At 48.8% G+C, this 24791-nt stretch overlaps 1 protein-coding gene across 3 annotated transcripts in view; it reads left to right on the top strand.

The window, feature by feature from the left end:
* The window catches only part of adgrv1 (adhesion G protein-coupled receptor V1), an 892784-nt gene that overhangs the window by 859079 nt on the left and 8914 nt on the right, over window positions 1–24791 (top strand). For all 3 annotated transcript variants that reach the window (XM_070885047.1, XM_070885038.1, XM_070885028.1), the window contains one exon: window positions 3086–3263. In XM_070885047.1, coding sequence (XP_070741148.1) covers window positions 3086–3263 — 178 coding nt within the window. The remainder of the gene's footprint in view (window positions 1–3085; window positions 3264–24791) is intronic.

Below are 24791 nucleotides of genomic sequence, written 5' to 3'. Positions count from 1 at the left end.
ATTATTATCTGAATGGTGACAGATTAGGAAAAGCGGAGATGCAACAAGACCTGGATGTCATGGTACATCAGTCACTGAAGGTCGGCATGCAGGTACAGCAGGCAGTAAAGAAAGCAAATGGCATGTTGGCCTTCATAGCGAGAGGATTTGAGTCTAGAAGCAGGGAGGTCTTACTGCAGTTGTACAGGGCCTTGATGAGACCACACCTTGAATATTGTGTGCAGTTTTGGTCTCCTAATCTGAGGAAGGACGTGCTTGCTATTGAGGGAGTGTAGCGAAGGTTCACCAGACTAATTCCTGGGATGGCAGGACTGACATATGAAGAAAGACTGGATCGGCTAGGCTTATACTCACTGGAATTTAGAAGAATGAGAGGGGATGTTATAGAAACATATAAAATTCTGACGGGACTGGACAGGTTAGATGCAGGAAGAATGTTCCGGATGTTGGGGAAGTCCAGAACCCAGGGACACAGTCTAAGGATAAGGGGTAAGCCATATAGGACCAAGATGAGGAGAAGCTTTTTCATCCAGAGTGGTGAACCTGTGGAATTCTCGACCACAGAAAGTTGTTGAGTCCAGTTCGTTGTATATATTCAAGAGGGAGTTAGATGTGGCCCTTACGGCTAAGGGGATCAGCGGGTATGGAGAGAAGGCAGGAGTAGAGTACTGAAGTTGCATGATCAGCCATGATCATATTGAATGGTGGTGCAGGCTCGAAGGGCTGAATGGCCTGTTCCTGCCTATTTTCTATGTTAATCCAGGTCCCAAAGCTTTGAAAGGAAGATTTAGAACTGCTAAACTCAGTCCTCAAAGAAATGTCTATTTGTAGCACAGTATTTTGTGTTCCCTATTAGAAAATATTGTTCATGTCATTGTAGCCCAATAAATCCATGCACCAGCATCTTCCACCCTTCAGGATGTAGTACTGGACCTGGAATATTAGGTCCTTCATTGAAACACCTGTGAACTCATCCTTTTTTGGCAAGGAAGCAAGTCATCCTCGTTTCGAGGGACTGCCTCTGATGAGCCCAATAAATCTGAGTATCAAAGCACAATTATACAGTGCTGAAACAACTGAGATTTATAATACTATCTTATCAAGTCAAAGATTTCAAATCACTTTACACAATGAATTACTTTTGAAAAGCAATAGCCGTTACCTAAAAACACTGTGAATGCATTTCTCTCTCTCTCTCTCTCTCTCCCTCTGGTTATAGGCACTTCCAATAAAAGTATTAGTCAGAGTTTCACATATCTAACAAATGCAGTGACCCTTCCGAATGAGTTATAGTTTAGGATTTTCACAAACGTAATGGCCCAAAAATCCCAGTCGACTGCTTCCCGCGGGTGATTGGGTAAAAAAAGTTAAAGATGCGCACCTATCTGTTCCTGTTGTGCCCATGCGAGTTCCTGGTCCGGAGGCCTCCACTGACTGCGCGTCGGAGCGCGTGCACGTCAGGATGTGCTCAGGGCTGGAGCTGCAGTCACATGACTCTGGCAGCCAATCAAGGTAAAGTATGTTCTCATTCATAATAATGGAACTCCAAAGTTGGAGTTCCAATTATTATGAATGAGAAACCCCCCCCCCCGCCACAAACACACAAACGTCTAAAAAAAAATAGAAAAAATACACCACATATTTTTTTTAATTGAAATTAAAGTTATGTATTATAAAGAAATATATATTTTTTCGATTTTGAAAAAGTTATTCTAATTATGGTTTAAAATAAACTTACCATAGTGGGGAGGGTTTTTAACAATAAAATGCGTTTTTAAAATTTTATTTTATAATGTTTGTGTATTTTAAAACTGTTACGCCTGTAAAAGTAGGCTTTTTTCAGGCGCAAGAGTTTTGAGGACATTTGTGTAAATACTGCACTCTTGCCCTTGCAAATGTCCTCGCTCCTGAGATGTGGAGGGTCTGACAAGCTCTAGCTTGACAGATCAGAAAAGCCGGTTTTCAGTGCATGCGCATTGTGCGCTGAAAACCGGCTTTTGCGATGCCTTCCCAGGTCCGTACACGTTCTGTACGAACCCGGGAGGTTGGAATTTCTGGGCCATTATAGCTAACAAAGGTTTGCAAAATATTTGGTGTTGTCATGTGAAACAGACAGTTCAAGTGAGCTCAGTGGGACGATTTGAATCTCTCTATCATACAAAGTAAACACACTGTTACAATAGGTATGATTTTACTTGTTGGGATCAGAGTACAGTTATCAGTGTTTGCTTAAAAGGAATGAATGTACAAAGGTAATATTTTGATAAGGGAGTTTCCACTGAGAGGTTTTTACCCTATTAACCTTCTAGATAATTTTCTTTGATGTACACTTTTTACATTACCTTATAGTAGAATAACTTACAGTGACATAGCACCTGATCACATCTCTTAATGATGGCCCAAAGTACTTCACATACAATAAGTTACTTTGAAATGGAATCACTGTTATGTAGGCAAACATAGCAGCTATTTTGCACATTGTAATATCCCACAGCAATGAAACAAATGACCAGTTAATTTGTTGGGCAGTGTTGGTTGTGGGAGAAATGTTGGCCAGAACACTGGGAAAACTTCCTGCTCTTCAAATAATGCCATGGAATCTTTAACATCCACCTAAACCAAGGGAACAGGCAGATGTGGCCTCAATATACCTTTTCATCCTCTAGCACTGCAGCATCCCTTAATACTGCACGAGATCAAGAGGGTCAATTTCTACAGGGGATTCTCCCGCTCATCTGCTGTTGTTCATGCCATTTTAACAGGTTTCCATGTCTTTTCCACCAACATTACACCAGATGGATAAGAGAACCCCAGCAGAAATTCACTCTACCTACGTGCTGGAGTGAGTGCTACTAACTAAGCCTAATTTAGGATTATTAAGAGAATGCCATTTTCATGAAAATAGTGTTTGTCAAACTTTTACTGTTTGTATTTCATAAATGCTTCATTACGTCACTTGTAGTTGCATTGGTTGCACAGTCCTAAAGCTGCCCTTGGTTATTTTATCTTGATTTATTAATCGAACAGAAATGATACTTTTCTTGTACTTAAGTTTCTAATTATTAGAACTTTGTTTTTTCTTTAGATACCTGCTGACTGGGAACGAGCCTCTTTGAGACCTATCAGTCAAGCAAGCAGTATCTTCAAGCAAAGTCCACAGAATGGCAGCACCTATGCCACTACAGGGGGTTATGCCAACAGCAACCTGGTGGCAGATGAGGAGTCACAAGAGTTTGATGATTTAATATTTGCCTTAAAAACTGGTGAGTGGTGAACACATAATATGTTGATCGAAGCGAACATACTTTACTTTACCAGTTGATTAGTCCATGCAAACTGTTCCCAAGGGAAGCAGACCTGGTGGCATCACCAGGAAGAACTGTAATATTGGATGTTTCCTTCGTAGCATACTTATCACAGCCATTACTATCACTTGCTGTGCCTGCTGTTTGCTACATGGTAGCTGCCAGAATCCTTATAGCAAATAGCATGGCTCTGCATCTGCCTTCCTGCAGACCCAGATCCTGAGATGTCCATGCTTCATGGCTATTGCTAAATAGGTGTGCAGGGCCTACAGAAATGGTTAGTGGCATCTTGGCAGGTGCAGCTAATCAGGCTAAGAACATAAGAAATAGGAGCAGAAGTAGGACATTCGGCCCCTCGAGCCTGCTCCGCCATTCAATAAGATCATAGAATCATAGAAATTTACAGCACGGAAGGAGGCCATGTCGGCCCATCGTGTCTGCGCTGGCCGACAAAGAGCTATCCAGCCTAACCCCACTTTCCAGCTCTTGGTCCGTAGCCTTGTAGGTTATGGCACTTCTAATGCATATCCAAGTACTTTTTAAGAGTGGTGAGGGTTTCTGCCTCTACCACCCTTTCAGGCAATGAGTTCCAGACCCCCACTATCGTCTGGGTGAAATAATTTCCCCTCAAATCCCCTCTTAACCTTCCCCCAATTACTTTAAATCTATACCCCCTGGTTGTTGACCCCTCTACTAAAGTAAATAGGTCCTTCCTATTCACTGTAGGCTCCTCATAATTTTATACGCCTCAATAAGGTCTCCCCTCAGCCTCCTCTGTTCCAAAGAAAATAAACCCAGCCTATCCAATCTTTCCTCACAGCGAAAATTTTGCAGTCCAGGTAACATCCTCGTAAATTTCCTCTGTACCCTCTCCAGTGCAGTCACATCTTTCCTGTAACATGGTGACCAGAACTGCATGCAGTACTCTAGCTGTGGCATAACTAGTTTTTTGTAGAGTTCAAGCATAACCTCCTTGCTCTTGTATTCTACATCTCGGCTAATAAAGGCACGTATTCCATATGCCTTCTTAACCACCTTATCCACCTGGCCTGCTACCTTCAGGAATCTGTGGACATGCACTCCAAGGTCCCTTTGTTCCTCTACACTTCTCAGTGTCCTACCATTTAATGTGTATTCCCTTACCTTGTTAGCCCTCCCCAAATGCATTACCTCACAATTCTCCAGATTGAATTCCATTTATCACTGTTCTACCCACCTGATCAGTTCATTGATATCTTCCTGCAGTCTACAGCTTTCTTCTTCTTTATCAACCACACAGCCAATTTTTATATCATCTGCAAACTTCTTAATCATACCCCCTACATGTAAGTCTAAATCATTGATATATACTACAAAAAGCAAGTGACCTAATATTGAGCCCTGCGGAACCCCATTGGAAAAAGCCTTCCAGTCACAAAAACATCCACCAACCATTACCCTTTGCTTCCTACCTCTGATATAATTTTGAATCCACTTTACCTTGGATCCCATGGGCTTTTACTTTTGAAACCAGTCTGCCATGTGGGATCTTATCAAAAGCCTTGCTAAAATCCAAATACACTACATACGCACTGCCCTCATTGACCCTCCTTGTTACCGCCTCAAAAAATTCAGTCAAGTTAGTCAGAAATGACCTTCCCTTAACAAATCCATGCTGACTGTCTCCGATTAATCCGTGTCTTTCTCAATAAAGATTTATCCTGTCACTCAGAATTTTCTCAATACTTTTCCCACTACCTAGGTTAGGCTGACCGGCCTATAATTACACGGTCTATCCCTTTTTCCCTTTTTAAACAAAGGTACAATGTTAGCAGAATTCCAGTACCACTCCAGCAGCCAGAGAGGATTGGAAAATGATGGTCAGAGCCTCTGCTATTTCCTCTTTTGTATCTCTTAACAGCCTGTGATACATTTCATTCGGGCCTGGGGATTTATCCACTTTCAAAGCTGCCAAATCTCTTAATACTTCCTCATGGCTGATCTTATACCTCAACTCCACTTTCCTGCACTATCCCCATATCCCTGGATTCTCTTAATATCCAAAATTCTATCGATCACTGTCTTGAATATATTCAACGACTGAGCCTCCACAGCCCTCTGGGGTAGAGAATTCCAAAGATTCACTACCCTCTGTGCAAAGAAATTTCTCAATAGTCGACGCCTCATTCTGAGACTGTGACCCCTGGTTCTAGATTCCCCAGGATACGATGACTCTTCATCGCCCTTACATCCCAATGAAAGCATAACATATTGTGATTGGAGTGCTGCCAAGGAAGCATACAACATTACTGTTAATCATACTGTCACGTATCTTAGTGATGCCATCTGCTCGACTGTTCCAGATTCCTTGAGAAAAGTAGCCTTTGCACGGACTAATCATCTCCCAAAGTGAGGTATGTTCGCCTGCATCTAAGATGCAGTTGTGTATCAATGGTGTGCACAGAGCATCTCTTCTGCAGTCAAGCCAACTTGGCATACTCCTCCACTTCCAAATGTGTCAGATAGGGGATTCCCACTGAAAAATTCATTGGTGCTGAGGAGGGGGTCCATAATTAAATAATTTACAACTGGTGCATATAACTTGGGCTGGTATTTTGACTGGCTTGCGCCTCTGTTAGCACCCCGGAGAAGGGGTAAAGGGTGTCTAAATGCTTAACGCCAGGCTTTTATCGCCCGGTCAGCAAATTCGGCTCAGGGTTTCCAGCGACGCAAAAACTTACCGCCCCTTCCTGTAGTTTCATTCAGATCATGTCGTTAATTGTCATGCTACGTTCTGCTAGCGTCACAGTTGCAAAATTAGGTGCTAACGCCGCATTTAACGTCTGCCCCAAGAGAAACCAGGTGGTCCTACAGTCAAGTAGGTGCTATTTACCGCGTATTTAAATTGAGGGAGAAGGATCCTAAATTGGAGTTCAATGTTTGCGCACAGCATGCTGCATGAAGCTCAGACTTTAAAGCGGTCGCGTTATCTGCCATTACAGGGTCCTTACAACTTCAGTGAAATAATTTAATGGGGGCATTACTAGTTCGCCAGTGTATCTTGCTCCATGCTATTCCTAGGCGGTGTCAAGATAGAAAGGCTGTTGGGCATGTCGGCCCACGGATGAGGAGAGGCTGAAGACATCTAGGGAAGAGGGCTTACCCTCCACGGCTTTACAGGCATCAATGCTCATACCTCTAGCTCTCTGAGGAGCAGTGAGTGAGAAGGCTGAGCTTCCGAAAGGAAGTGTTGACAGAGATATGCCATCTCCTACAGGCAGACCTGCAGCCTTACATCGACAACAGGACTGCGTTGCCCGTCGCAGTGAAGGTCAATGTAGTGCTGGCCTTCTAGGCCTCTGGCTCCTTCCAGCCTGCAGCAGGGGACATATGCAGCATCTCTCAATACGCTGCACATCGCTGCATTGGCCACATCACAAAAGCTCTGTACGCCCACAGAATAGACTTCATAATGTTCCCAATGAGCAAGGAGATCCAGCATGAGTGGGCATGTGGGTTTGGCAGAATTGCCGGCTTAGAGGGGTCAAGGATCCATTGACTGCACACATGTGGCCTTGTGAGCACCATTACATAATGCAGAGGTATTCAGAAAACAAAAGGGATACCACTCCCTAAACGTGCAGCTGGTGTGCGACCACACGCAGCACATCCCCGCAGTGAATGCCCGCTATCCAGGGAGCACACATAATGCTTTCATCCTGTGTGAAAGCACTGTGTCATGATTGTTTTGGCCAACGCGGGAACAGCACGGCTGGCTGCTTGGGAACAAAGGATATGGCCTGACCACCTGGCTCACGGCCCTCCTCCGCAACCCCACCACAGAAGCGGAGCAGCGCTGCAACGAGAGCCATGCGGACATCCGCAACATCATCGAACAGACAATAGGGGTGATCAAGCAGCGCTTCTGATGCTTGGACCGCTCTGGAAGCAGCCTTCAATACTCCCTCAACAGGTCTTGGAATTCATTGTGGTGTGCTGCATGCTACACAACTTGGCCATCGTGAGGGGCCAGGCATTGCCAGTGGGGATTGTGGGCCCATCTCAGGAGGAGGGAGATGACGAACAGGAGCCTGGTGAGGCCCCGAATGGCCAGCCACACCATCCACGGGGGAGGCAGCGTGGAGATGCTGATGGACCAAGAGCCGCATGTCAGCAGCTCATAATGGATCGGTTGAATGGAGGAAGCTGAGGGATGCAGCAAATACTGACCGTGCTATGTGCCACCATAATGGCTCATCTTTGGTGAAGTTTGCAATGATACACAAGACACCAATGGCAAACGGTCAAAATAACATTTTACTCAAACAAACAAACACCACCCCCCCTAAAAAAAAATACCCCAACAAAATACAACATCATGTTGAAATTCATTCAACAACAATGAAGTACAGCAATGTACCCTTACTGTTTCTAGACGGGATTTACAATTTTCAGTGCATCTCCCCAATGTGGTCCTAGTCCTTAATCCGACTTGGCCTGAGCGTTCTCATTCCCTAACTTTTACCCCCCTCCCACGCCAACTGCTCCTCCTCAATGAGGCCTCAGTGCTTACAGCAAGGCTGATTGAGGGCTGCTGTGTGTGTGGGCCAGATAGTACAGATGGCTTACGAGGACGTCCTGGACTTGCTTTGGGCCTAGAAGGCCCGGCTGAGGATTCCTCCGCCTCAGCATTGGCCGCAGCTGTCTCTGATGGCCTGGGTGTGGACTGTGTTAGGTGCAAGGTCGGAGTAGGAGTGGTGGGAGCCGGAATGCTATCACCTTGAGGATACGTTCACAATAAAGGATGAAACTGAGTATTGTGTACAATGAGTAAGTGTGACTTTAGCTCCTTTAATAATACTCCAGAGTGCAGGTACCTCATGGGTGGCCTGCTTATATACTGTGCTCCCAAGAGATGCTATGATCCCTTGGGACTCCAACAGTTAGGCCCTCTGGTGGTAGTGTAATACAGGTTAAAAAGGGTTAAATATATAACATCACCCCCCCCACCGTGAAGTCAATAGTGCACTTACTTACAAGGTGAGACGACCTGGGGCTTGTCGCTCTCTTGTTGATCGTCTCAGTTCAAATGCAGGTGTGGATGAGTTGGTCAGTTCTTCACTGAGCTGCTGGGCAGCCGGCCTTGCCGGGCTGCTGGGGATGGTGAGTTCAGCTTCGTGGTCAACCATGATGTCAGTTGCCACTTGTGTGTGTGTTGGAGGGTCAAAGTTGGTGGTGTCTTCTTCAGATTGTTCGTAGCTGTTGATGAACCACAATTTGATTTGGTCCAAATGTTTTCTGCGCATTAGTCCATTGGCCAATTTGATCTGAAACACCCTACTCCCCTTTTTGGCTATGACCGTGCCAGCGAGCCATTTGGTACCATGTCCATAATTGAGTACAAACACAGGATCATTGACCTCAATATCGCGTGACAAATTTGCGCAGTAATGGTACACACTTTGTTGATGCCGCCTGCCCTCCACGTGATCATGGAGATCAGGGTGGACAAGAGAGAGCCTTGTTTTCAATGCCCTTTTCATGAACAACTCGGCTGGAGGAATTCCGGTGAATGAGTGGGGTCTGGTGCGGTAGCTGAGCAGCACACGGGATAGTCGGGTCTGCAGGGAGCCTTCCGACACATGTTTCGGGCTTTACATGATGGTCTGAACTGCCCATTCTGTCTGGCCGTTGGATGCAGGCTTGAACGGGTCAGATGCAACGTGCTTGATCCCATTGCGGGTTATGAATTCAGCACTGGTGAAACACGGGCCATTGTTGCTGACTAGGACATCAGGCACACCGTGCATGGCAAACATGGTTCGTAGGTTTTCAATAGTGGCCGTGGATGTGCTTACAGACATTATTGCACATTCAATCCATTTTGAGTAAGCATCCATGACAACCAAAACCATTTTGCCTAGAAATGGGCCTGCATAGTCCACGTGGAACCTTGACTATGGTTTGGAGGGCCACGACCACAAACTTAGCGGTGCCTCTCTGGGTGCATTGCTCAGCTGAGAGCAAGTGTTGCACTGGCGCACACATGACTCCAAATCTGAGTCGATGCCGGGCCACCACACATGGGATCTGGCTATGGCTTTCATCATTACAATGTCTGGGTGGGTGCTGTGCAGTTCACAAATGAACGTATTTCTGCCTTTCTTGGGCAAGACCACACGATTGCCCCACAACAGACAGTCTACCTGCAGGTACATTTCTTCTTTGCGCCTATGGAACGGCTTAATTGCCTCCTGCATCTCCGCTGGGATGCTGGACCAGCTCCCATGGAGGACACAGTATTTTACCAAGGACAGTAAAGGATCCTGGCTGGTCCAGGTGCTGATCTGGCGGGGCGTAATGGGGGACTTTTCATTTTCGAATGCATCTATTACCTTGAGCAAGTCCGCTGGCTGTGCCATTTCCACCCCGGTGCTGGGCAATGGCAGCCGACTGAGAGCATCTGCGCAGTTCTCTGCCCGGTCTGTGGCGGATTACATAGTTGTATGCCGACAGCGTGAGCGCCCATCTTTGGATGCGGGCAGAGGCATTGGTATTAATCCCTTTGCTCTCAGAGAACAGCGATAGGAGCAGCTTGTGGTCAGTTTCAAGCTCGAACTTGAGCCAAATAAGTACTGGTGCATTTTCTTTACCCCGTAAACACACAATCATGCTGTAGGCCCTTTCGGCCTTGGACAAACTCCTGGATGCATAAGCGGCCGGTTGCGAAATCCCTGATTCGTTAGCCTGTAGTAACACACACCCGACCCCGTATGATGACGCATCGCAAGCTAGCACTAATCTTTTACAAGGGACATACAGGACAAGCAGTTTGTCTGAACACAACAGATTTCTAGCTTTCTTAAAGGCAGCCTTTTGTGAATTCCCCATACCCAGTCGTCTCCCATGCGCAGCATGTAGGGGTTCTAGCAGGGTGCTTAATCCAGGTAGGAAATTACCAAAATAGTTAAGGAGTCCCAGGAATAACCGCAGCTCCGTCATGTTCTGTGGTCTCGGCGCGTTCTTGATGGCCTCCGTCATGGCATCGGTGGGTCTGATGCTGTCTGCTGCGATTCTTCTTCCCAAAAACTCGACGTCCTATGCCAGGAAAACACACTGAGTGTTTCAACCTGAACCCCACGCGATCCAACCGACTAAGAACCTCCTCCAGATTCTTCAAGCGCTCAATGGTGTTCTGACCTGTAACTAGTATGTCATCTTGGAAAACCACGGTGCGAGGAACCGACTTTTGCAGGCTCTCCGTTTTCCATTGGAAAATTGCTGCAGCCGACCGAATCCGGAAAGAGCATGTTATAGATGAACAGACCTTTGTGCGTGTTGATGCAGGTGAGGCCTTTCAAAGACTCCTCCAGCTCCTGCGTCATGTAGGCCGAGGTCAGGTCTAGCTTGTGAATGTCTTCCCTCCAGCCAGGGTCGCAAATAGGTTGTCTGCCTTGGGTACTGGGTACTAGTCCTTTATCGAAAAACTGTTAATCGTTACTTTATAGTCCCCACAAATTCTGACCGTGCCGTCCTCTTTAAGTACCGGGACAATCGGACTGGCCCACTCGTTGAATTCCACCGGCGCGATGATGCCTTCTCGCTGCAGCCTGTCCAGCTCAATTTCCACTTTCTCACGCATCATATATGGTACCGCCCGTGCCTTGTGGTGGATGGGTCACGTACCGGGAACCAGTTGGATCTGCATTTTCGCCCCTGAGAAGCTACCAATGCCTGGCTTGAACAACGATGGAAATCTGCTCAGAACCTGGGCACATGAGGTGTCGTCGATGGACGAAAATGCTCAGATGTCGTCCCAGTTCCAGCGGATTTTTCTGAGCCAGCTTCTGCCAAACAGTGTGAGGCCATCCCCTGGCACAATCCACAGCGGGAGTTCGTGTACTGCTCCATCATAGGAGACTTTGACTTCTGCACTGCCAATTACAGGTGTGAGTCTTTAGTTTGATGTGAATGGGGCTGAGCTTGGGCCTGTGTGCCTTTTTGCCCCACAGCCTGTCGAAGGCCTTTTTACTCATTATGGACTCGCACCCATGTCCAGTTCCATAGATACTGGAATTCCGTTCAGTTCAACTTTCATTATTGGTGGACATTTCGTGGTGAATGTGTGTACCCCGTACACTTCTGCCTCCTCGGTACGAGTCTCCAATTCAGCCTGATCCACAGTGGATCGATCTTCCTCTGCAACGAGGTGGTTTTCAGCTCGCCTGCACATTCGCTGGAGGTGTCCCATTGTTCTGCAACCGTTGCACACATAGTGCTTGAAGCGGCATCGATGGGCCGATGATCACCTCCACAACGCCAACATGTTGTTAACTGCTTCGCATTAATGATTGATGGCAGATTCTGGGTCATCTGAGGTCGGACAGCAGCAGTCGGCGTGTATGTTCTGCCATGTATATTCCTGCTCGAAAACGACGTTATTTTGTGCACAGTACAGGCTGAAACTTCTTTACTTTGTGAAATCTGTTTGGTGTTGTCACTGGTGGACGTAAATGCCTGGGCTATCGTTATGGCTTAGATTCAGAGTTGCCAGTTTAAGGATTACCTCATGGCCAGTACAAAAAATTCTCTAAGCATTTTCTCAAGGAATTCCTCAAATTCGCAATGTCCTGCGAGGTGCCTTAGTTCAGCAACATAGCTCGCCACTTCCTGGCCCTCCGACCGTTAACACGTGTAGAACCGATATCTCGCCCTCAAAACGCTTTCCTGAGGATTTGGGTGATCCCGGACCAGCGTACACAATTCATCATAAGATTTAGCTATTGCATTTGCCAGAGCTAGGAGATTCTTCATGAGGCCACAGGTTGTTACCCCACAGAAAGTTAGGCGGATCGCCCTTCGTTTGGCAGCATTCTCGTCTCCTTCCAGCTCGATGGCCATGAAGTATTAGTCGAATCTCTCCACGAAGGACTCCCAAGCGTCCCCTTCTGAGAACTTCTGCAGGATACCAATTGTTCTTTGCATTTTCGCACAGTTGTTCGTTACCTCGTCGCCAATTGATATGTTCACAATAAAGGATGAAACTGAGTACTGTGTGCAATGAGCAAGTGTGACCATAGCTCCTTTAATAAGATTCTAGAGTGCAGGTACCTCATAGGTGGCCTGCTTATATGCCGTGCTCCCAAGGGAAGCTGGGATCCCTTGGGACTCCAACAGGTAAGCCCTCTGGTGGTAGTGTAATACAGGTTACAAGGGGTTAAATACATAACAGACAGCACCTTCCATTTCCAGGGGACCACTGCCACTCACATGGGGCTGAGCCTCAGCATCTGGAGCACGATGTGTGACCACAACTTGTTGGCCTGCTTCAGCACCGTCACTTTCCCATTGGACAGTGGAGAGAGGATGGCAGCAGTCAGTGATCGCATGGCATCACCTAGCTGTTACGTGACTTGTGCCTGCAATGCGATCGCTGCTACCACGTCACCCATGACATGTACTATCCTCTCTGGGACTCCACTATCACTGCTAGGGCCCATCTGCCTCTGTGAGCGGCCTAGGATGGGCTTGCTGGAGTCCTCAGATGCACAGGCAATGCTTAAGGCTGACTCTGCCACACTCACAGCAAATGCGTCTATGCTCTGTGGGACCCTACCCAATGCACCCATGAGGTCACAGTGTTTTTGTGTGTTCTCCCTGGACATAGCCACCAAGTCCAGGTCCACGTCTGCTTGTCTGAGCGGACTCACCCTCCAGCGAGCTGGCCTCCGAGCTTTCCCTCCTGCTCGGCGTTGCTTTAGGCCACTGGGACCAGGAGCCTCAAACTCATGACAGCCCTCATCGGAGATGTCGTTCCCCCAATGTTGTGTCCGCTTTCGGTGGGACTGATGGGGTCTCCCCACTCGGGGAGCACTGTTATCCCCTCTCTCCTCATTTCCCTCATGCCCAGATGGTGATGGCTCACAGGAAGGCTGTTGCATGTCTATTCGCTCATACCTCCACATCTGCGCTTCCGAAAAGAAATGCTGACAGAGATATGTCAGCTCATACAGGCAGACCTACAGCTTACCAGCACCAACAGGACTGCGCTGCCCGTCGAGGTGAAGGTGACTGTGGTGATGGTCTTCTATGCCTCCGGCTCCTTCCAGGCAGCAGCAGGGGACATATGCAGCATCTCTCAGCACGCAGCACATTGCTGCATTCACCAGGTTACAAGGGCAGAATGGACTTCATAAAGTTGCCAGTGAGCTGGAACAGCTGCTGGAGGTCAAGCCAACAGTACCACCTGATGAGGAGGAGGAGGCACAGAAGGAGAAGGAGGAGGATCCCCGTCACCCCAGAGCTAGGAGGCATTATACCAACGCAACCCTGCAAGGGAAATGTAGCTGCGTACCACAGCTGCTCGCTTCAGATAATCCTTCTTGTGTATCTGTAAAGCATGCACTCCCATGTTCCGCCACTAGGGAGCTCATCCCCTGAAGTCCCAAGGGATCCCAGCATCCCTTGGGAGCACTGTATATAAGCCGACCCCTAAGACTTGTCCTCCCTCTGGAGTGTCTTATTAAAGACTGAGGTCACTGTTACTTTAACCTCCCTGTGTGCAGCCTCATCTGTGTTAGGGACACAATAACTGGCGACGAGAATACGAATCCAACGCAAAGATGCAGCAAACTGTGGACATCCTGGAGAAGTTCTCGGAGGGTGAGGACTGGGAAGCCTATGTCGAACGGCTAGACCAGTACTTTGTAGCCAATGAGCTGGACGGAGAAGGAAGCGCTGCAAAAAGGAGAGCGGTCTTCCTCACACTCTGCGGGGCACCGACCTACAGCCTCAAGAATCTTCTGGCTCCGGTGAAACACACAGATAAGTCATATGAGGAGCTGTGTACACTGGTTCGGGAGTATCTTAACCCGAGGGAGAGCGTGCTGATGGCGAGGTATCGGTTCGACACGTGCCAGCGATCTGAAGGTCAGGAAGTGGCGAGCTACGTCGCCGAGCTAAGGCGACTTGCAGGACAATGAGTTGATGGCTACCTGGAGCAAATGCTCACAGACGTTTTGTACTGGGCATTGGCCACGAGACCATCCTACGAAAAATCTTGACTATAGAGACACCGCCCCATTGCGATAGCACAGGCGTTTATGTTCACCAGTGATAACACCAAACAAATCTCTCAGCACACAAGTGCTAGCAATGTTCATAAATTAACTGGAACTGTGTTTGCGAGCAGAAATGTCCAGGGCAGAACCCACGAGTCTGCAACTGCCAGCAGGCCTCAGGTGACCCAGATGACTCAGAGTCCCCAACAAAGGATGAATGCAAGGCAATTCACACCTTGTTGGCGCTGTGGAGGCTTCCATTCAGTCTATTCATACCGCTTCAAAAGGGTACGTTTGCAAGAGCTGTGGAACAATAGGGCACCTCCAACAAGCTTGCAGATGAGCTGCATGCTCTGCAAAACCTGCTAATCACCACGTGGCAGAGGAAGATCGGTCCATGGTGGATCAAAGCAATTTCAAGCCTCAGAGAGAGGAGGCAGACGCTGAACTACGCGGGGTGCACACATTTTCGACGAAGTGTCCACCTATAATGCTAAATGTAAAATTCAATGGCTTACCCGTAGCCATGGAACTGAACACTGGCGCTAGCCAATCCATCATGAGTAAAAAGATGTTTGAGAGACTGTGGTGCAACAAGACATTCAGACCAGCCCTGAGCCCCATCCACACAACATGGAGAACTTACACCAAAGAGCTTATCACTGTCCTGGGCAGCGTCATGGTCAAGATCACCTACAAGGGCACGGTGCACGAACTGCCACTCTGGATTGTCCCGGGCGATGGCCCCACACTGCTTGGAAGGAGCTGGCTGGGCAAAATCCGCTGGAACTGGGATGACATTCGAGCGCTATCACATGTCAATGAGGCCTCATGTACCCAGGTTCTTAACAAATTTCCTTCCCTTTTTGAGCCAGGCATTGGAAACTTTTCTGGGACGAAGGTGCGGATCCACTTGGTCCCAGAGGCATGACCCATTCACCACAAGGCGCAAGCGGTACCTCACATGATGAGGGAGAGAGTGGAAATCGAACTGGACAGGCTGCAACTCGAGGGCATCATCTCCCCAGTGGAATTCAGCGAGTGGGCCAGCCCGATCGTTCCTGTACTCAAAAGTGATGGCACTGTCAGGATTTGCAGCGATTATAAAGTAACTATTAATCGTTTCTCGCTACAGGACCAATACCTGCTACCGAAGGCAGACGACCTATTTGCGACGCTGGCAGGAGGCAAAACATTCACCAAGCTCGACCTGACTTCGGCCAACATGATGCAGGAGCTGGAGGAGTCTTCGAAGGGCCTCACCTGCATCAACACACACAAGGGACTGTTCATCTACAACAGATGCCCATTTGGAATTTGGTCAGCTGCAGCGATCTCCCAGAGAAACATGGAGAGCCTACTCAAGCCGGTACCATGCACGGTGGTTTTTCAGGACGACATATTGGTCATGGGTCGGGACACCGTCGAGCACCTACAAAACCTGGAGGAGGCCCTCCAGCGACTGGATCACGTAGGACTGCGGCTGAAGAGGTTGAAATGCATCTTCATGGCAACAGAAGTGGAGTTTTTGGAGAGAAGGATCGCGGCGGACAACATTCGGCCCACAGGCACCAAGACATAGGCTATCAGGAACGCGCCCAGGCTATAGAACATCACGGAGCTGCGGTCGTTCCTGGGACTCCTCAACTATTTTGGTGACTTCCTTCCGGGGTTAAGCACCCTTTTAGAGCCTCTACATGTGTTATTGCACAAAGGTGCGAACTGGGTTTGGGGGGAAAAAAAAACAGGTAATTGCTTTTGAGAAAGCCAGAAACATTTTATGCTCCAAAAAGCTGCTTGTATTGTATAACCCGTGTAAAAGACTTGTGCTAGCATGTGACGCGTCGTCGTACAGAGTCGGGTATGTATTACAACAAGCTAACGTTGCGGAGAAGTTGCAACCTGTCGCCTATGCTTCCAGGAGCTTGTTTAAGGCCGAGAGGGCCTACAGCATGATTGAGAAAGAGGCATTAGCGTGTGTGTTTGGGGTAAAGAAAATGCATCAGTACCTGTTTGGCCTCAAATTTGAGCTGGAAACCGATCACAAGCCCTTCACATCCCTGTTCGCTGAAAACAAGGGGATAAATACTAATGCCTCAGCCTGCTTACAAAGGTGGGCACTCATGCTATCAGCGTATAACTATACCATTCTCCACAAGCTAGGCACCGAGCACTGTGCGGATGCTCTCAGTCAGCTACCATTGCCCACCACGGGGGTGGAAATGGCGCAGCCTGCAAACTTGTTGATGGTAGCGCAGCCCGCAGATTTAATGGTCATGGAAGGGTTTGAAAATGATAAATCACCTGTCACGGCCTGCCAGATTAGGACTTGGACCAGCCAAGATCTTCTGCTGTCCCTAGTAAAAAACTGTGTACTGCATGGGAGCTGGGCCAGCATCCCCGTTGAAATGCAAGAGCCAATCAAGCCATTCCAGCGGCGAAAGGACGAGCTGTCCATTCAGGCAGACTGCCTGTTGTGGGGTAACCGTGTAGTGCTACCAAAAAAAGGGCATGGAGACGTTCATCTCGGATCTCCACAGGACACATCCAGGTATAGTAATGATGAAAGCGATAGCCAGATCGCACGTGTGGTGGTCCGGTATCGACTCTGACTTAGAGTTCTGTGTACGGCAATGCAGCGCATGTGCTCAGTTGAGCAACGCGCCCAGAGAGGCACCACTAAGTTTGTGGTCCTGGCCCTCCAGACCATGGTCGAGTATCCATGTCGACTATGTGGGCCCGTTTCTCGGTAAAATTTTCCTGGTAGTGGTGGATGCATTTTACAAAATGGATTGAATGTGAAATAATATCGGGAAGCACCGCCACCACCACCATTGAAAGCCTGAGGGCCATGTTTGCCACCCACGGCCTGCCTGACATACTGGTCAGTGACAACGGGCCATGTTTCACCAGAACTGAATTTAAAGAATTTATGACCTGCAATGGGATCAAACAGTTCACCTCGGCCCCGTTTAAACCAGCCTCCAATGGGCAGGCAAAGCGGGCAGTACAACCATCAAACAGAGCCTTAAACAAGTCACAGAAGGCTCACTCCAAACCCGCCTGTCCCGAGTACTGCTCAGCTACCGCACGAGACCCCACTAGCTCACAGGGGTGCCCCCGGCTGAGCTACTCATGAAAAGGACACTTAAAACCAGACTCTCGCTGGTTCACCCCAACCTGCATGATCAGGTAGAGAGCAGGCGGCAGCAACAAAATGTAAACGATGGTCGCGCCACTGTGTCATGGGAAATTGATCTGAATGACCCTGTGTATGTGCTAAACCATGGACATGGTCCCAACTGGATCGTGGGCATGGTGATAGCTAAAGAAGGGAATAGGATGTTTGTAGTCAAACTAGACAATGGACAAATTTGCAGAAAGCACCCGGACCAAACGATGCTGCGGTTCACAGACTGCCTGAACAACCCACAGCAGACACCACCTTTTTTGAACCCACAACACACACCCAAAGGATCAATGACACCACGCCGGACCAGGAAATCGAACCCATCACGCCCAACAGCCCAGCAAGACCAGGCTCACCTAACAGCCCTGCAGGGCCAACAACACGCCAGCCCAGCGAGGGCACAGCCAACAAACCAGAACAGACATTTGTACCGAGGCGGTCCACCAGGGAAAGAAAGGCTCCCGACCGCCTCACCTTGTAAATAGTTTTCACTTTGACTTTGGCGGTGGAGTGATGTTGTGTATCTGTAAAGCATGCACTCCCATGTTCCGCCACCAGGGAGCTCATCCCTTGAAGTCCCAAGGGGGAGCACTGTATATAAGCCGGCCCCCAAGGCCTGTTCCTCTCTCTGGAGTGTCTTATTAAAGACTGAGGTCACTGTTACTTTAACCTCCCTGTGTGCAGCCTCATTTGTGTTAGGAACACAATAATCCCATCCACACGTGACCCTTCAGCTCCCACTTTCATTCGCCATCGCAATGATGCCTTCACACAGAATTGCCCACTCCCAAATGAAACACCTGGCCAGATATATGTGCCAAAAATAAAGATTTATAAAATTATCCAAATCAGTGCAAAAACAGAACATAAACAACAATATAATAATACTCTAATCATTTTTTACCCCTGTGCATCTCACTATCACACCTGTTATGCATGACTACCCTAACACTGCGCCTGTCTCCCCTGTGGCTGCATCATGGGTCTAGGAAGGCTGCTGTGGTTGTTCTGTCAAAGCTACAGCTGTCCATCTAGGACACCCTCGAACACCTCTGGGCCTGGTGCAGACTGCCCATCACCCTCCTGGGAGGGTGCAGTCTGGCTTTGCTCGGGTGGAAACATGCATGGAGGCACTGACGAAGTGGGAGGTCTAGGGCCAGGAATGTTGTGATCCTGAGAGAGCACATCATCAGGATCCTGGTCCAAGGAGCCAGAATCACTCCCCGGGGGCGGCACCTTACCACCACCACCAAGCTGAGGGAGGTCAGGTCAGTGCTGTGGCGCAAGACCCAAGGGTTCCCCATGGCCCCTGTTGGACCCAGCCGTGAACGCAACACTGAGGTGTCTGGTGGGATCGAGCTGAGATTGCATGAGAGCCGTTAGAGTCTCAATTCCACCAGTGATAGCAACAGTTTGACACTCCATGGCAGCACTAAGATGCTCCGTGGCCTGTTGCCCAGAGAGCATAAGAGCATTCTGTACTTCCAGTGCCGCAGCCATTCTCTCCAATCCAGCACCGATGCGATCGTTCAATCGCGCCTGTGCCGAAATGGCAGCTGCCACATCACCTGCAATTTGCGGCATCACAGGTGAATCCGCACGGACACTCTGGGAATCCTCCATCTCCTGCACACTGGCAATGATGTGCTCCATGGTGTGTGCAGAGCTGTCGCCTATTCGGGAAGTGGACTCCTCCACACTCCTGACTACTTCCGACATCCTCTCTGACACCCTTGTCAGAGCCCCCAACATCTGCGAATGCATAGCCTCCACCCTTTTCTTGTAGGCATGATCTGAGCCCTCGTCGGCAGAACTCCAGTGCAGACTCGCCCTCCGGAGAGGTGGCACCTGAGGTTCCCTAGCCCTGTGACCATGCTGCAGCCTGCTAGGCCCCGGTGCAATATCCAGTGCTGCCCCACCTACCACGTTAACTATATCAGACTGCACACACCCACCATATCTGAGCTGGATTGTGTGGGTGGAAGCAGTGACGCACTTGTGCTATCCGTCTCTTCCTCATCCTCCTCTTCCTCATTATTTCTTGGCATGAGCCAGGAGTGCTGAATATTGTGCCTTCATCACTGGAGACCTCAGTGTCCTCATCGCTGCTTGGGGTGATATCAGGCAGCCTACACTTCAGATCTACATGTGGTCTCACAGGTGTCTGTCTTGGTGGTGTTTCATCTGCAAGCATCTGCCGTGAGGGAAGGTAGGGGATTGACACATGGAGCCTGCAACTAGCACACTTTTGGACAGCAAAGCACATTCAAGTAGCGAGCACATTCAACGACGGCTTCACTTACCAATGCTGCTCACATCGGCATCGCCAGTTCCGCTGCCCACGGGGGGCATGACATCTGTAAGCATAAATGGGAGAAGGGCTGCTGTGAGGGGAAGTGAGGGTGAAGGCATGGAGGATGCAACTAGCAGACTTCCATGAAGGAAAGGAACAGTAGGCGCTGGCGCATTGAAAGAGAGAGTCCATTCAAGGAGGGCCTTCACTTACCCACATCGGCATCAGCACAACCATCAGTCACAGGGAATGCAGCATGGCCGCCGACCAACGCTTGAGCCCTCTGCTGTACAGGTGTCAGCACCTGTGTGTCTGCATCTCCACCCCTGGTCATCATTAGCTGGGCTCTCTTGTGGGCCAGTTTAGTCTGCAAATGAAAGCATGGTTGCTGAGTACCACTGTGATGATGCATGAGAAATGAGTGCACAAGTGTTTGTCCCTGACATGCAGCTGTAAGTGTGAGACGAAAGGGAGCCTCCATTGTGAGAACACACACATGTAAGTATAGAGGTGTGAACAATGAAATGCTGCTTGAGTGACTAAACAGTGAGTATGGGAAATAAGAGCATGTTGAAGGAGAGTCTCGCAGATGCAAGGTCAGCAGTTGGTGGAAGAGGTACTCACTTTCATAAGCCAGATGACATCGTTGAACCTCTTCCTGCACTGCATAGTGTCCTCACTTATATGGAGGTGCCTGACACCTCCCCTGCAATCTCCCTCCATGCATTCATCATCATAGGCAGTCCCTCAAAATTGAGGAAGACTTGCTTCCACTCTAAAAGTGAGTTCTCAGGTGGCTGTACAGTCCAATACGGGAATTACAGTCTTTATAACAGATAGTGCAGACAGTGGTTGAAGGAAAGGGTGGGTGGGGAACCTGGTTTGCCGCATGCTACTTCCGCTGTCTGCGCTTGGTTTCTGCATGCTCTCGGCGATGAGACTCAAGATGCTCAGCGCCCTCCCGGATGCTCTTCCTCCACTTTGGGCAGTCTTGGGTCAGGGATTCCCAGCTGCCGGTGGGGATGTTGAACATTATCAAGGAGGCTTTGAGGGTGTCCTTGAAACATTTCCTCTGCCCACCTGGGGCTCGCTTGCTGTGTAGGAGTTCTGAGTAGAGCACTTGCTTTGGGAGTCTTGTGTCGGGCATACGGACGATGTGGCCCACCCAGCAGAGCTGGTCGAGTGTGTTCAGTGCTTCGATGCTGGGGATGTTGGCCTGAGCGAGAACATGGACGTTGGTGCGTCTATCCTCCCAGTGGAGTTGTAGGATCTTGCGGAGGCAGTGATGGTAGTACTTCTCCAGCTCTTTGAGGTGTCTACTGTATATGGTCCACATCTCTGAGCCATATAGGAGGGCGGGTATCACTACTGCCCTGTAGACCATAAGCTTGGTGCCAGATTTGAGGTCCTGGTCTTCAAACACTCGCTTCCTCAGACGACCAAAGACTGCGCTGGCACACTGGAGGTGATATTGGACCTCGTCATTGATGTCTGCACTTCCTGATAGTAAACTCCCATGCACTATTTACTGCCTGTCTGCCAGGTCTCCCCACGTCAGGAAACAGTATTCTTCTTCTCTCCTTCACACCATCCATCAGTGTCTCCAGCTCCAGATCACTGAACCTGTTGGCTCTCCTTGCACCTCTTACAATAGCCATCCTTTCAAACTCTCTCCCCTCTCAGGGCTTAGCTGCAAACCCTGGCCTGCAGCTGGTTCGTTAGAAACCCTTACCTGCATGCTGAATTTCTCATTGGTAATTATGCTCCAATTAACACAGCTATACCGCTGAAAAATCCACTTTGGAAGGGTTCCTTAGCACTGGAACCCATTTTTTCACTTTTGGAACTGAATTATGGGTCGGGCCAGCCCCGAAAAAATTTCAGCGCCAATGGCCCCAAAAAGTCGAGGTGAGCGCCAGCTTTCCAGCAATGCTGAATTTCGGCCCCCATGTAAATGAACACAAAACTGCTCCCTGCAGTGAACAAAATGTAAATTAACACAAGACTGCTTCATGCAGCAACACCATTGAAGAGGAGTGCATTGTTTTCACACAACTATGTGCAATGTGGACAGTGGTACAGACATTACTAGCAATGATTTGATGCCAGCCCTTAATGGGTCTTTGCAAGACATTTCCCTCCCCTTCCCTTCAACCCCTTCCCATGCCTGCTGCTCCTCCTCAATAAGTTCTCAGGGGTACAGCAAGGTTGCTGGAGGGCTGCTGTGTTGGGGGGGGCCAGACAATGCAGACGGCGTCTGAGGATGCCCTGCATCAGCTCTTGGCCTGGAAGGCCCGGCTTTGAACTGGTGCACCTCATCATTGGTGTGACCAGTCATAACTGTGTATGGTGCATGGTTGGCGAGTGAGTGGTGGGATCCAGAATGCTGTCATCCTGAGGAATGACAGCACCTGTCATTTCCGGAGAGCCACTGACTCTCCAATGGGCCTGGGCCTCAGCAACTGGAGCACGTTGCCTCCCCACAACTTGTTGACCTGCTTTGGCACCGTCACTTCCCCGTGGGGAATGCAGAGAGTATGGAAGCAGACACTTGGCCAAGCTGAAGCAAAGCTTGTGCTGGTGATGTGCCCGAGACTGCGGTGTGATGAATGGCATGCGCTACACACTCTGGAACTCCACTGTTGCTGCTCGAGGCCACCAGCCTCTGTGTGTGGGCAACAATGGCCTCGCTGGACTCACGACTCACAACGACAATCTGCAACGCTGCCTCCGCAACAGTCGCAGTGAGCTTGTCGATGCTCGCTGGGATCCATCACAATGCATCCATAAGCTCACGGTGCATTCCTGTGGTTTCCCTGAACATTTCCACCAGGTCCAGTTCCACGTCTGCCTGTCTTTGAGCAGATCGACTTTGCCGACTCACCCTCTGGAGAGCTGGCCTGTGAGATTCCACCCCGGCACTGTGTTGCTGTACACCACTGGGACCAAGTACCTCCGACTCCTGAAATCCCGGGAAGTCAGCATTGTCCCCAGATGAACTTAGCCCCGATGGGGCAACTGGTAGGCTGTGATGCTCCACAGGAGCAATCTCCTCCCTTCTCTCATTGTCTCCACCATGACCTGAAGTGGAGGCCTCCCTCAAGGGATGCTGCACCTCTGGTTGGTCATCTGGAAGTAGAAAACAACAGAGGAGTGGTTAGCAGCAGGGGAGGGGGAAGAATGACATGAGGACGATCGCATGGCACATGTTCACTTGAAGGCCCGTCACAACTCCATAATATCTCTCAATGCAGTGTCTTGAGTCGCGTGATCCATTTATATACCCTCACTATCCGAAGGGGGCTCAGCATCGCCCCCGGCAACTGCCCGAGCTGGGACTCCGATGAGGGCTGAGACCCTTTCCTCGACATCTGTCAATAGGATTGGTTGAGGCGGACCCCCGTCTGTCCGCAGCTGCTCCCATCTATGATGGGAGTGTTTGGACTGCAAAGAGAAAAATAGAAAGGGTTTAGAAAGGGTTTCTCTTGTTGTTGCTTCCGTTCAATCTGTTTGGATGTTGCAAGTGCTTCATCAGTATTTGTTCGCAGGTTAGTGGCATCTAACATGGGGTTTGTAAGTGATCTTTCAGAAAGGCATAGCAATACATGGAGTGTATTGCAAGGGACGATGTACATTATAGAGTTAATTTGCATGGATCATTAAAAGCCAATGGGTGCTGAATTAAGCCTTCATCTTTCTTATGTATTGTGAAAGCCACCCCACAGAGTATTGAGAGAGACCATATGCATAACAAACCACATAGTGTGTGGGATTAATGTTAGAAGTCATTGAGGCGTACATAAATGCAAATGGTACTCATCCTGATGATCCTCGTAAGGTCGTTGAACTTTTTTTGACACTGTGTGCCAGTCCTGGGCACAGTGTCTGCAGCAGACACCTCCTGTGCACTGTCCCTCCATATTCACTTAAACACAGGAGGGAGTGGTCTGGCTCCCCCAGCAAGATGGAGTGAGAACCACCTCCTCTCCACTGCGTGGATTAAGGCCTCACTTGCCTCATGTCAGAAGCGCCTGGCACGCTGCTTTCCCTCCTGCTCCTCTATCTTAGCAGAAGTGACTGAAGTGGGGCGGTTTATATGCCTTGCGCGCAGGAGGTTGCCGTACTCTGCATTAGAATTTGCAATCGGAAAAGAAAAAAAAAATTCACTGCACATGCGCAAATGGCCGCCTCCTTTAAAGCCGAAAGTTTAACCTCGGGAGCACAAAGTCAGTCATGCAATGCCTGACTTAACGTCAACGCTCCTCCAGATGACTTTTTTGGAGAAACTTCCAGTTGAAAGTGCAAACTATTTTCAGGCACAAACGTTTACACCTTGCCGCGATTAACACCCCGAAATATAAAAGTCAAAAATCCAGCCCCACAACTTTGCGTATTATTTTATCAGTTCCTAAACTAGAAAATCCAATTCATAAAATTTAAGGATATGCAGCTTTGATTTTTTTTCTGAGATTATTAATACTGTAGTACAATATAATTTATTTACAAAGTATTTACCACCTGCAATTTTTGACTGACCAGGGGGGAGATTTGATGCATCACATTGGAATCACTTTTCGCTCCAATTACATAGTCTGAGCTCTCCGTAGTTACCAGTTACCTCAGCAGCTGTTTATTATACAGTTTATAGCTCACAGCCGCTTTCTCCCGACTCTACGCGCTGCCAACGGCTGCATGCACAGGCGTGCTTTGGAGAGGGCAGTAAGAGAAACGGTGACATCAAAATCAGTGAGCATGCATCAATTCAGCGTTGCATGCCGATTGACAGACAACGCCTGGTAATTCAAATACTTGCATCGAGTGCAGGCATGGTGGTCACTGCCTTCTTTGCCGGAAGTGGGCAGAAGCCATTTTTTTCTTCAAAACCGGCCCTAACAGCTGAAAGTTCGAATTTCTAGGCCGTTGAATTTTGTAATGTGTCCTCTAATCCAATGCTTAGTCAAATA

This window comes from Pristiophorus japonicus, chromosome 1 (assembly GCF_044704955.1).
Source record: "Pristiophorus japonicus isolate sPriJap1 chromosome 1, sPriJap1.hap1, whole genome shotgun sequence".
NCBI lineage: Eukaryota > Metazoa > Chordata > Chondrichthyes > Pristiophoridae > Pristiophorus > Pristiophorus japonicus.
This window is presented reverse-complemented; position numbering and strand designations above follow the sequence as displayed.